The 13788-nt window shown below is 43.1% G+C and overlaps 1 protein-coding gene across 2 annotated transcripts in view; it reads left to right on the top strand.

Moving 5' to 3' along the window:
• CTPS2 (CTP synthase 2) overlaps nucleotides 1-3700 on the top strand; it is a 114404-nt gene extending 110704 nt beyond the window's left edge. For both annotated transcript variants that reach the window (XM_080910970.1, XM_080910971.1), the window contains exons 18-19: nucleotides 2195-2306; nucleotides 3531-3700. In XM_080910970.1, coding sequence (XP_080767096.1) covers nucleotides 2195-2264 — 70 coding nt within the window. In that variant the 3' untranslated portion in view covers nucleotides 2265-2306; nucleotides 3531-3700. The remainder of the gene's footprint in view (nucleotides 1-2194; nucleotides 2307-3530) is intronic.
• Nucleotides 3701-13788: the final 10088 nt, after the last annotated feature.

Raw genomic sequence — 13788 nt, 5'->3', positions numbered from 1 at the left:
GCTTATGTGACTACTCAGGTATTCAGGACTCAAGTGTAGCCCATAGATTTTAGAGTAAGAGGCTTTGGGAAACAAAACTCACATCCTGTTATCTTGTTGGGCAGCTGCATGGGGAAAGTTTTGCACAAGTAAGCAGTTTAACTAAAACTAAGCTAAGCAGTAATGGTGAGGGAGGTTTACACAAGCAGGTGTTGTTTAACAGAAGCCAAGATAAATCCTGACCTTGGGTTCCTAGAATAGAGTTGGGTAATTTTTCTTGGGAGTTCTTATCAAGGAGATCAAATTCTAGTCAAACCTAAAATGGCCTCATCAAGAATACAAGATGGAGGAACCTCTGCACTGTCTTGCCCTGCCACACTATCTTAGATTCCTTCATTTTTAAATGTTCACTATGCCAATGTGTCATTTTAGAGTAGTGTGTCCTGAGGCCTCTCATTGCCATAGAAAATGGTTATTATTAGAGGGCTGAAAAAAATGAAAAAACCCAGCCTGGAACTGATGGCTCTTGGGAATAAATTGACTTAAATAGGAGCAGGAAGAACTAGTGCTCAACCTCAGATAGAGTGAGATTTAGCTACATGTCTAGATTGACATGAGATAAAAGCATCAACTACGCTGTTCTTTTTCTAAAAACAAACAAAGAAAGAAAGAAACAAACAAACACATGTAAGGGTTCTGGCTGTGGTCTGCTGGTGTGATGGTTTGCATATGCTTGACCCAGGGAGTGGCACTATTAGAAGGTGTGGCCTTGGAGAAAGTATGTCACTCTGGGGGTGGGCTTGGAGACACTCCTCCTAACTGCCTGAAGATTCTCAGTCTGTTCATGGCTTCCTTTGGATGAAGATATAGAACTCTCAGCTACTCCTGCACCATGCCTGCTTGGATGCTGCCATGCTCTTGCCTTGATGATAATGGACTGCACCTCTGAACCTGTAAGCCAGCTCCAATTAAATGTTGTCATTTATAAGACTTACCTTGGTCATGGTGTCTGTTCACAGCAATAAAACCCTAACTAAGACAGCTGGCTCCTTGCTTTTGGTCCCATGGTGAGGCAGAACATCATGGTGGAGGGCACATGGTAAAAGAAAACATTATGTTGACTAGGAGGCAAAGGGGAGAAGGGCTGAAGTCCCAATAGCTCCTTCAAAGTGTGTCCATAGTGACCTCATTTCCATTTGTCTCATTTCTTTCTTTTTTAAAAGAATGTGTGTGTGGGAGGTTGTATGGGGGGTGGTATGTATTTGAATACATGTCTGCCACACTGCTGAGAGTGGAGCGCAAAGAACAGCTTCAGGAGTCAGTTATCTGGGAATCCAGTACATGCAGGTCTCAAGTCTCTAGAGCAAGTGCTTTAACCCACTGAGCCAACTTGGTGGTCCTTTCTTTTCAAAATAATTAAAATTAAACAAAAAATGTAAGGTTTCTCTACAAGTATATATTGAGTACCAAGCATAGTTCCCGTTAGATCCTCACCCTCCTTTCTCTTGTCTCTCCTTCCCATTAGTTGTCTTTGTTCCCTTAGTTTTACTTCTTTTCTGTCATATATACATACATGATTTTATGTTTCCTGTAAAATAATAGGAGTCACAAATAAGATAAAATATACATTTGTCTTTCTTATGCTGGATTATTTCACTTCATATGATCTTCTCAAGTTGCATCCATTTTCCTAAAGGTGTTCTCCCTGCCTCTCTTTCTCTCTGCCTGTCTGTCTGTCTGTTTCTGAGACAGGGTTTTACAATAGCCCAGGCTGGCCTAGATAGAAGTCTTTGGCAATTTTCCTGCCTCAGCTTTATAAGTGCTTTGAAAACAAGTGTGAGCTACCACACCTGGCTTCAGGCTTTCATATGAAATCAGTTTGTTAATCGTAAAAACCAAGTCACAGGCAGGTTGCAGAGCTGTCAAGGCTTTGTAGAAGTGAGCAGCTGATCGATCCTCTTCATATTATGTTTCAACCCATGAAACACATTCCCAAATTTTTTAACAACTTGTGATGAAGGTAAGTGATCACTTTCTCTGAGCCAAAAAGAACCACTGCATGTCATTGGGCTACAGAGTAATCAGAGAATATCTCTTGGTATTTCCTCTACATGGATTGTAATTATGGAACAGGTTTGGAGCTAAACCTTGAATAATTACTTGTGGCATTTTTCTTTTTACCATCTTGCTGAGTAACTTTTCTCTGTTAATCTAGTGATGTATACAGTGACGTCAGTGATGACAGCTTTTCAGAGGCAAAGCTTGCTGAACTGGATATCAACTGAAGCTTTTTCTTGCCTCAGGAAGCGCAGAAGACACCCAAGAGGGTAAGAATTCATTGTTGGAAGGGGAAAACTGATCCTGGAATTTGTTCTCTGACCTTCAAACACATTCTGTGGCAAAGTTGTGCTTACTCTGTCTCTCTCACACACATATACATACATATTAGTAAAAAAAAAAAACAAAATAGGGGCTAGAGAAATGGCTCAGTGACTTTATAGCATTGGCCAGAGAACCTAAGTTTGATTCCCAGCACCCAAATGGTGGCTCATGACTATCTACAACTCCAGTTCGAAGCCATCTGATTGATGCCTTCATCTGGCCTTTGTGGGTACTAGGCACATACATGGTTCACAGACATGCATATAAGCAAACACCCATCACATAAAATAAGTCCTTAAAATTTTTTAAAAACAAAGCTCAACAAAAAAAAAAAAATATCTTGCTGAATGTGTCGTGGGTCACTCATAGCAGAGCAGTTTCTCTTGGCTTTGTATAAAATAAAATAGTATTGGGGCTGGAGAGCTGGGTCAGTGCTTAAGAGTACATGTGGATCTTGCAGATGGCCCAGGTTCCATCCACAGCACCCACAATGCAGTTTACAATGAGCTGTAACTGTAGTTCCGGGGGCTCTGATACCCTCTTCTGACCTCTGACAGCACCAGACATATATGTGTTGTATAGACATACATGCAGTCAAAACACGCATACACATAAAGTAAATCTAAAAAATTAAAATTAAAAGGTAGTATTGTTTTCTTGCAGAAGAGGCTAGAGATAGGATTGGTGTTGAAGGACAGCTTATTTCTTCTGGTACTATATTCTATATTCTAAGAGGACAGTATCATGGGTACTGATACTAAGTTTATACTTGGAGACACATGTAACTTGGGATGACTAGAGGTTATGTTGGGCCTTGAGTTGATATGCTAGTATTTAGATGGAAACCTGCTTTTGGACAACTCATCAAGAGCTCGCTGCTCTGTTCAACTGGGGCTGTTGCACAGTGATAGAAGGCTTGCCTAGGGCCCAAGTTCAATTCCTAGAACTGCAAAACAAGAACAAAGGAACCATAAAGAGTTGTGTCACTCTATTGTGAGCTCTCTGTATATTGTTTTCTTTATCTGAGGGATAAATGGGATGACCTTATAGATGACAACCCTCAGGAACAAACTAAAATGTTGTAAAGATTATCAGGGATGATTTTAAAGGTGCGTCTTTTTTCACTGTTTGATGTAACTAATACTTACCCCCCCCCCTTTTTTTTAAAGCCTCTGAAGTAATTATACTTAAGATGAAAGAATTATCTGAAGAAACCACCACACTGTTCCCTAGACATGGGCTGCGAAGATTCAAAGGGAATCTGAAAATGTTTACTTCATGAAACAGAACCAAAGGGATCCTTTTCTTTTCCCTCCAGAGGCAGCCTGTACTATCCACACATTTCTATACTTAATTAAATGTAATTCAACAGCAATGGTGGGGCAGAAAGTGTTTTTGTTTTGTCCAGAACATAGTGAGTTCAAGGTGGTAAGCAGGAGCTGGGGGAACTTTGTCTTTACAGTATTGCATGGATAAGGCGGAAGGCATGTGCTGTAACCAATTTTGGGTTTAAAATGAGTTGTTCTCTTACCTGGATATGAACTATAAGTTAATGTGGGGGTTGTTCTGTTTATTCCCAGTAAATCTTTTCTCAAATATAAAATGTAAAGGGGAATCTGAAAACTCAGGAATCAGGATAAGCTGGGCTGAGTTCCATATCTTCAACCTATACAGAGGAAAAAAAAAAAAAAAAAAAAAAAACAACTCCCACAAGTCTTCTGATCCCAGAATGTGCACACACAGAGACACACACTAAAAAAATCCTTTAAAAACTAAACAAGCCGATAATCATTATCTTTTTAATTCAAATTACTTTTTATTATTTTTGACAACTTCATATATATATATATTTAAAATTATTTTGGTTATTTTAACCTTTTTCCAGTGTTTCTTTCCTTCCTTCCTCCCTCCCTCCCTTCTTCCCTCCTTTCCTCCTTTTTTCTTTCTTTCTTTCTTTCTTTCTTTCTTTCTTTCTTTCTTTCTTTTTCTTTCTTTCTTATTTCTCACATCCCAATGGCCACCCCCTCTTCTTATTACAGTCTCACCTCATTCTTCATGTCTTTTCTGTTGCTTTGTCTTTTTCTTATTGAGACAGTAAGCATCTCATACCATAGTACAAGCTCACGTGGCACTTACTGTGTAGTCTCCTATAGTCTCGACTCACTGTGCTCCTCCGGCCTCAGCCTCCCATGAGTTAGGAGTATAGGTGTGAGCTATTCTACCGTGCTCAAGGTCAGCATTTTTGTTTATTTTTTTGAGACAGATTTTCTCTACATAGCTCTCTCTGGCTGTCCTGAAACTCGCCATGCAGACCAGGTTGGCCTTAAACTCACAAAGATATGCCATTCTCTGCCTCTCAAGTGCTAGAGTTAAAGGCATGTACAAACACACTTGGCTAGCTTTTTTTTTTTTTAAATTGGAAAAAGAACAATTTTAAAGTAAATTATGCAGTGGCATTTATTGATACTTCACAACTCTCAGTTTTACGGAATAACTCAAGAATTATCCTCTGTTCCCATTGGCAGTCACTCCAGAGACATTTTTCTCTGTTCTCATCCCCTGGCAACTGTTAGAACCAGATGATCAAGGCAAGGTGGAAATTAAAGAAAGCACAGACCAACATCTACAAGAGCAGACTTGTTCCTTAACCAGAATGACTGAAGGACACCTGTCTCCACTTGAGAGTGGACCCTGTGTGCACGTGGCACAGAAGGGTTGGGGACTTCATAGGACAGAAAAGAGGACTTTGGGCATGGAAGATTCCACCTGCAAGCTCAAAAATCAGTCTCCCCACCTCCACCTCAGGCTCAAAGTGGTAGATAGCAGGGGAGGTTGGTATGCTGATCCTCTTATCTGGAGAGCCCTGCTTCCTGACCCCACCCCCCCCAGGATGTTTATCAGTAAAGTCAACTTTCCAGTCCAGAGTTTCTCAGCCCACCTGATACTTTTTAAAAAGATCATTAACCCTTCATTTCAGACCTTGAGGACTGATTAGAAGTATGGAGTTGACATATTCTGCCATTGGCTGTTTCCAGCAAGAAGGAGGACAATAGGGACAGGGGAGTGTGGATAGGCTTTGTGCCCAGGATCTAAGGGGGTAGGGTTGACATTTTGTACTATAAAAAACATTTTAACTTCATTGGCTACAGTGGGTTCTGTGGTTTACTTTACACAATCCTATAGGACCCTTGAAAGACAGTTAATTAGCTGGGGTGAGGGTGAGAGCACATGGTAAGATGAGACATTAGACTGGGTGACCCAGTAGGTAATCTTAGGGGGAGCCATTTGTCCTAATGCTAACCTAGGAATGGCAGTGATTTAATCCAGGAAGAAGTTCTGTAGAAAGTTTAAAAGCTAGGGTAAAACATAAGTATGTGGATAATTAGAATTAGGGGGAAAGAAGTGATCAAGGGAATAGTCAGTGTGGAAGAGAACCAAAGGCCCTCTGTAGTAGTGGCATTGTCTTAGATAGGATTACTATTGCTATGATGAAACACTGTGATGAAAAGCAACTTGGAGAGGAAATAGTTTCTTTGGCTTATACACTGATTCATAGTCCATTGAGGGAAGCAAAAGTAAGAAGTCAACTGGGAATTTGGAGGAAGGAGCTGATGCAGAGACCATGAAGGATTGTTGGTTACTGACTTGCTCCTCATGGGTTGCACATCCTACTTTCTTGCTTGCACATCCTACTTTCTTGGAGAAGCCAGGACCACTAGCCGGGCTGTGTGTGTGACACCATCTGCAATGGGCTGGGCCCTCCCCATTAATCACTAATTAAGAAAATGCCTTACTATGATCCAGAGGAACATCAGGCTGTCAATTGCCCTGTGTCACGCAGAACAGAGGGACATCATGCCCAAATAACCCTCCAGCCTTCTAGGCTTGGCTATGGACAACTGAAGAGGCCCAGGCTCCCTTGACCTGACCACTGCCATCACAAACAGGGAGCCACGGGTAGCTATCATGGTATGTGGACAGCCCATCTCCTTCCTCTTGGATGCTGAGGCCACTTACTCGGTCCTGACGGAGTTTTGGGGACCCACTTCTCCCTCCCGTTTTCCTATTGTCAGGTAGGAGGACAACTTTATCTCCCTCACCAGACCCCACCACTTAGTTATATCTTTAGGGGCGTACCTCTCAGTCATTCCTTTTTAGTAGTGCCAACATGTCCTGTCCCCTTATTGGGAAAGAGATCTAGCTAAGTTGGGAGCCTCTATTTCCTTTGCTCCCCCATTCGCCTGAACCCAAGCTCGCCAGCAACCCCTCTGGTCTTTCTCCTAGCCAGTCAACCTACTAATTCAAACATGTTTCGTTTACCAGCTTCTCAGGTAGACCCCTGAGTCTGAGATGTCAAAAATCCCTTTGTTTCTAAACATCATTCTCCTGTTGTCATCCAATTACCCTCCCAGGACACTTTTAAGGTGATTCTCAAGACACCTACAGGTCTTTTTCCACATATAAGATCCATGAGATCCCAGGTGGGAGACAGAAGTTGTTGGTAAGCTCTACTGTAAAAAATAAGCCAGGGTCCCCAGTAAGTACTATCAACATTCAGCTGCCCTGACTCTGACGTTGCCATGACTCCACACCTTTCCTCTATCTTTCTTCATGGCAATAGCAAACTATTCTAAGACATCCAAGACACATTCTGTAAAAATTTGCTTTCTGCCTTATCAGTCTTGTTTCTACATTCCTTCAATGACAGACACAAATATTTCTAACCAAACTATTAATTAGTTCCTGTTACAGGATTACCAGCCACTGTCCATAGCTTGATGTGAATGTTTGCCAGGTGGATCCCGATGGTGAAAGCCAGCTGCACTCCCCACGACACCCCAAGACAGCAGGAAGTAGACAATGAGACTCTCGCCACCCCTATTCCCCTTTCACCATCGGCCTCCCCATTCCCCTTTTTCTCCTTTTTACAATAAGAAAAGGGGGGAGGAATGGTAGCATTAGGACCGCTCCTGCAAGATTTTTATTTCTTCCAAATGTACTACTTAATCTCTACCTATAATGTATACATGTGTGTGTTCCAGCATGTTGTCAACTCCAGGCATTCATTACATCTAGAACAGCTCCAGAGAAGCAACCTACAGATGCTTCAGCCTTCTTTCACAGACATAGACACTTATACTGGACCTGTTCCTTCTGACCTATCCTCAGGTGGTTCCACAGACCCTGGACAACAAGGGAACAGCCAACTCTTAGACTGGACAAACATCCCTACCCCCACTTTTCTGGACACTCTAGAAATGTCGCCCCAAACAAGTGTGAAGCAGTCAAGAGATCACAATGACCCTATTCCTGGTCCACCATCACCTCTAATTTTTCTTTTTTAATTAAACCAAAATGGAGGAATGTTGGGATTCGGTAAATCCCACCCCTCAGTTACCTGGCAATAGCCAGGTATGCTCCACTCCAGTGACCTGACACTATAAAAGGGGCTGCTTGACCCCTCTTCTCTCTCTTGCTCTTGTAGCCTCACTCTCCCCTCTTACCCCTCCTCTTCCCTTTCCCTTCCCCCTCTCCCTCCATGTGCTCATGACTGGCCTCTTCTCCTCTATCCCTCTACTCCTCTCTCTCTGCCTCTACTACCCTTTTAATTCTCCCATGACTTGAATAAACTCCATTCTGTACTAAAAAAAAAGAAAGAAAAAAAATGACTTACTGGCTGATCTTATGGAGGCATTTTTGTTTTCAGTTGAGTTTCCCTCCTCTCAGATAACTCTAGCTTGTATCAAGTTGATATAAAACTAGTCAGCACACTCGTCATTGAATCTTTTCTGGTCTCTATGCCTTTGAGCCCTATCATATAAGCAGTTTCTGTTTGTTGCTATAGAAGCAGCAGTGTTCCTGGAGGAGGATGCAGGCTTCAGCAGCAGTTGGGATTTCTAGTCTGCTATAATTTTGAAGTACTGAAGCAGTCAAAGAACCGAGTTAGTCTTGAAAGATGTTCAGATGATCTGAAATTGCTTTAAGTTGCTGAGAGCTGGTGAGACAGGTTAATTGATACACAGAAGCCTTCAGTCTACTGTTTTAGCTCTGAGTCCCTAAAAATGTGCCCAGAGTGGCAAGAAGAGGGATGAGTTGGATGGCTCATTAGTCCCCTTTTTCAGAGGTCACCCCGACTACTTTTATGAGGTTGGGTGCACAAAACTTTTAACTGATTAGAGCTGACAAAGGGGTGATGTAGGAAGGGAAGCTTAGTCAAGTGCCTCAGAGGAGGGTCTATTTAAGGGGCCACCGTAAACTTAACAGATGACAAAGATTCATAATACAAGACAGCTATTTGATGACAACATTTTATCTCAGTTAGAGGAAAATGGGCCTAGAGATTCCAGGCAGAAATAGTAGGCATCAGGACTCAGCTTCTCACTGACAGCAGCTTGCCTAGCACTTGGCAGATTATCCTTTGAGTCTCAACTGGGACCTGTAAATCTCAAAGTGTTAGCTCCTTTTGTTGGTATGCCAGTATGTTGGTATGGAGGCATGTGCCTGGGAAAAATATGTCCTCTTTAGAAGACAGTAAATGTATCATTCAAAGACTGTATCAAAATGAAAACAAAACATTAAAATCAGAAAATGACACCTTAGAGTCTGATTTTTTTTCTAGTATAAAGGAATGTAGTGATGGCTCATTGGGATCATGAAGTTTTATGGGTGCTGCCATTTTGACTCATATCATTTGGCAACATTACCCAGGATGATGGTGAATGTCCCATTTGCCCTTATGATACAAGCAAATATGTGGCCAAGTTACATCATTTCTTCCGTCTTGATGAGGTCACCAGCCAGGAAGGCAGCAAACCATTTGGTTGTTTTCTGCTCAATGTGAACTCAGCCCTATGGTAAAGTGAGCCCATCCCACATGGGTATTCCAAGTACCTGTGGAATCCGCCATTTCAAAGATCAAATGTAGATCATTACACCCTTTTCTTTAAAAAGTTAATATAGTTAGATGGGCTAGTATTGGGTATAGGAGGAGATGAGCATAGGCCCAACATAGTAAAATGAAGAAGGGGCAAAGAATTTCATGACTCCAGCTCAAGGAAGCTGAGTCTGTAAGTAGCTGATGAAGTAGCCAGAATCACCACATGCTATTCCTCCCAGAAGCTAAGAAAAAGGGGAGATAAAGGTGTCCTGGAGATGAACTTCCTAAGGAATGTTACCAGCCAGTTCTAGAATCCGGGAGTGTTGGGCTGTTTTGCTGTCCTTTTTCCAGTCACAGGGCCAGCCTGACCCAGGTCAGGGGTTTGGAGGACTTTGAGTCTGGAGTGGGAATGGTAAATTAACTCCAGAATCAGCTTCTCACTGAACTTAAATAGCACAGGACAATCTGCTAACAGAGTTTACTGTGGCTTGTTTTGCTAGGGAGGGGGTCTTAATAAGAATCTGAGCTGGTAAAACCTGATGTTCAGAAATGGAGAAATAAAACAAAGGACGGGTAAGAGATAAAAAAAAATATTTGCAGGTATTGGCTTTAGATATTTTGTCAGTCTGTTTTAAGTTATTTACATTGTTGAGGATTTTAAAGTTTAAAGTACTAGCCAGTTTGTTATTGGGACTAGATCTCAGTCTCCAGGCCTACTAATGCCTTGGGGCTTAAGACAAGCCAAAAGCGTAAGGATGGATATCTTGGACACCATTTTAGGCAATGTAAGGGCTCATAAGTTTCTTTCTGATAAGTTGTCACCTACAACCAGAAAATGGCCAGAAACAAGTGACCAGAGACTGGAAATGAGCACCCCCAATTTCAATATCCTGGAAGCCATAGGTAAGTGCTGGAAGAATCCCTGGTGTTCAAAAATTCCAATGATCTGGAAGGTAAAGCCAGAGGATCCCTACGGCCTGGACAAGGGTGTCAGTCTAGAGCACATGTGGATGGAACCTGGGCCTTACCTTGGAGTGTGTGTTGAATTGTGATTGGATCATAAAGGTCTCTGCTCCAGAGGTCAGAGGATCAACGTGAGAGAGCAAGACAGAAATGCAGATGACGGGAAGGACCCAAACTGAGCTTACATGACACACCCCAAACTCAGAGATCCCAAGTTATGACTGGGCCATTAAGCTCCTTCGCCTGCCTCAATGGGAGGGGTTCTCAGAAAAGATACATAAGGAGAGAGAGAAAAGGTAGCCCAGAGAGAGAGAGAGACACAGACAGAGAGGGGGGGGGGAGGCAGGGGTGTGGGACCTCAAAACCCCTTCTGGTTTTTGGCACCAAATATTACATCAGGATCAGTGGAGGTGACTTGGAAATAAAAGCACAAAACCCAATTCTACACAAGCAGAATTGTTCCTTAACCAGAACGACTGAAGGACACCTGTCTCCACTTGAGAGTGGACCCTGTGTGCACGTGGCACAGAAGGGTTGGGGGCTTCATAGGACAGAAAAGAGGACTTTGGGCATGGAAGATTCCACCTGCAAGCTCAAAGATCAGTCCCCCCACCTCCACCTCAGGCTCAAAGTGGTAGATAGCAGGGGAGGTTGGTATGCTGATCCTCTTATCTGGAGAGCCCTGCTTCCTGACCCCCCCCCCCCAGGATGTTTATCAGTAAAGTCAACTTTCCAGTCCAGAGTTTCTCAGCCCACCTGATACTTTTTAAGGTCATTAACCCCTCAGCGCCCACTAATCCTCCCCTTTTCTATATTTTTCTTCTCTAATAGCTCACAAGAGTGAAATTGTATGCTGTATGTGAGCCTTTGTGTCTGGTTTCTTTCATTGGCCTTAATCTTGTCAAGGCTTACTCAAACTGTAGCATTCCCTTTTATGGCTCGATAAAATTCTGTTGTATATATTTACCACAATTTATTTATTGTTGATGGACCTTTGGCTAGTCTCCACCTTTGGCCTACTGTGAATAGTGCTACTGTGAATCATCATGTGCAAATATTTGTTGTGAATGTTTTAGTGCTGGGGATGGACCTAGGTATAGAGTTGTTGTAGTATGTGTCAACTTTAAATTTGACAAACAATCAGTAGTACTTTAATTTAGTATTTTTATGTGCATGACCCTTTTTTAGATAAAAAAATTATGTGTCTGAATGTTTTGCCTGCATGAATATATATGCATTGCATGTGTACCTGGTGCCCACTGAGATCAAAAGAATGCATCCCATCCTCTGGAACTGAAGTTACAGATCATTGTGAGCTGCTGTGTCCATGCTGGGAATCAAATCCGTATTCTCTGGAGGAACAGCAAGTAAGTGTTCTAAACTTCTGAGCTCCTGACTTCAGTGTTATTTTAAAAGTCAAAATGAACTTGAAAGAATATAGTAAACAAAGTAACAATCATTTTTAAAACAGAATCTATAGCACCGGAGAGATGGAGAGATGGCCGAGTGGTTGAGAGTGCTTGCTACTCTTCCAGATAACCCAACTTCAGTTCCCAGCATCCATGCTGAACACTTACAGATGCTTGTAACTCTAGCTCTAGGGAATTCAGTTACCCTCTTTTGCTGTTCATCCCACACGTTTGTGTAAGCATGCCCCCCCCACAACAAACATAAATAAAAATATATAAGTAAAGTAATAATCTAGACTGGTACTTCCCTTATCTGCCCTATTCCTGGCCCGAGTGCTTACACATGTATTAAAATACATTTTGTGCCAAAAGGAGAAAACATATTTTTGGGGGAGCCGAGTGTGTGTGACCATGGCCAAAGAACACAAATTTAAATGACCCCAAATGCCATGCTCTAAGGTAATAACTTTCATGAAGTTTTTACAGGAACAGAACAGAGGAAATAAGACACCATCCAATTCGTAGATGAAAACATCGGGTAGGTAGGTTTCAGAAAAGCAGGGGAATGTCTGCTATAGGCCTGATGATAGTTTAGACTGGTGGAAGCTATGGTTCTGTTTGTACATGCCAAATGGCTTTACCTAGTATTCACAGGGATGCTGGGGTCATTCACAGAGGGAGGCAATGAGTGGTCATTTAGGGGCCTAAAATATCCCAAGATAATTTGGCTTTTGACCTGCAACATTCCAATTTCTTCACAACTATTGAAGTTCAGCCTTGCAGAATGCTCATTGTAGGTGTGGCTTTCTCTGGGAACTTGGGATAAAAATAGCATATGAAAGCTTAGTTGTTCATATTATTATTTTATGTGTGCAAGTGTTATGCCTGAAGGTATGTTTGTATACCATGTGCTTTCAGTTACCGGGTGGTTGAGACTAACCATATGAATGCTGGATCTGAATCCAGGTCCTCTGTAAGAGCTGTTAATCTCAGAGATGCAATGAGAAAGACTGACCCAAATCATCATGTCCAAATTAATTAAAGAAAACAATAATTAAAGCAAGCTTTTTTATTATTAATCATTACATGTGTTTACACCTCAAATGATATCCCACTTCCTAATTACCCTTTCACAACCCCCCCATCCCACATCTGCCCTCTCCTCACTTCCCCTTGCCTCTATGAGCACCCCACCCACCCACCATCTCCTGCCCCACTGCTCCAGCGTCCCCTTACATTGAGGCATCGAATCTCCATAGGACCAAAGGTCTCCCCTCCCATTGATGCCAGACAAGGCCATCCTCTGCTACATATGTGTCTGGAGCCATGGACCCCTCCATGCGTACTTCTCGGTTGGTTGTCTAGTCCCTGGTAGCACTGGGTGGTTTGGCCAGCCGACATGTATCTAGGACTGCCTCCTGTAAGGTGGGATTCAAGAGGTCAACCCTGGACCAGAGGAGGAAAACAAGGTTAGTATAGTTTTGGTTTAGGGGTTTTGGTGGGTGAAATAGGCAGGGTTACAGGAGCAGAACATAAGTGTGACAAATTAGTCCTAATGACCTGCTGAAACAAAGACATGGTTGCAAGGTGGGCATAAGGTAGTCATAACCGTAGGTAGTCACAATAAGGTAGTCATAAACCATTTGAAATAAAGGCAGGGTGGCCCACCACCTTTGAGTTGTACCTCCACGGGCCGAGGGGCTGGGGAGCGCATCCCGCCCCTGCCCCCACTCCCAGCCCCCATCCCCACTCCCAGTTCCCATCCCCACTCCCCACTCCCCGCCTCCATCCCCACTCTCCACCCCCATCCCCACTCCCCAACCCCACTCCCCTCCCCCACCCATGCCGCCACCCAGCACTGTTGCTGCTGCTCATGCACTCAGAGTCACTGACCTCACTGAGGTGGGGGCACTGCGGGTACACCGCAGGCTGCCTTCCCTTTGCTGCCCGCGTCCTTGGCGTGCGCCTGTGCCTGCATCCAGCTCTGGAAGCTTGCGACCCAACTTGGAGGGACCCAACTTGGAGGCCTATGGTTCAGGTATCAGGATTTCTTTTGTCCCAAAGGCTAATTGCAGACCTCCACATGTTGAACTATGGGATTCCACAGAGAATGAGACTCTCATCCGTCTTCCATCAGTGAGCCGTTCTTCGCAGCTTTCTCCACTACCCACCGACCTC

The sequence above is a fragment of the Micromys minutus genome, assembly GCF_963924665.1.
Source record: "Micromys minutus genome assembly, chromosome: X".
Lineage (NCBI taxonomy): Eukaryota > Metazoa > Chordata > Mammalia > Rodentia > Muridae > Micromys > Micromys minutus.
This window is presented reverse-complemented; position numbering and strand designations above follow the sequence as displayed.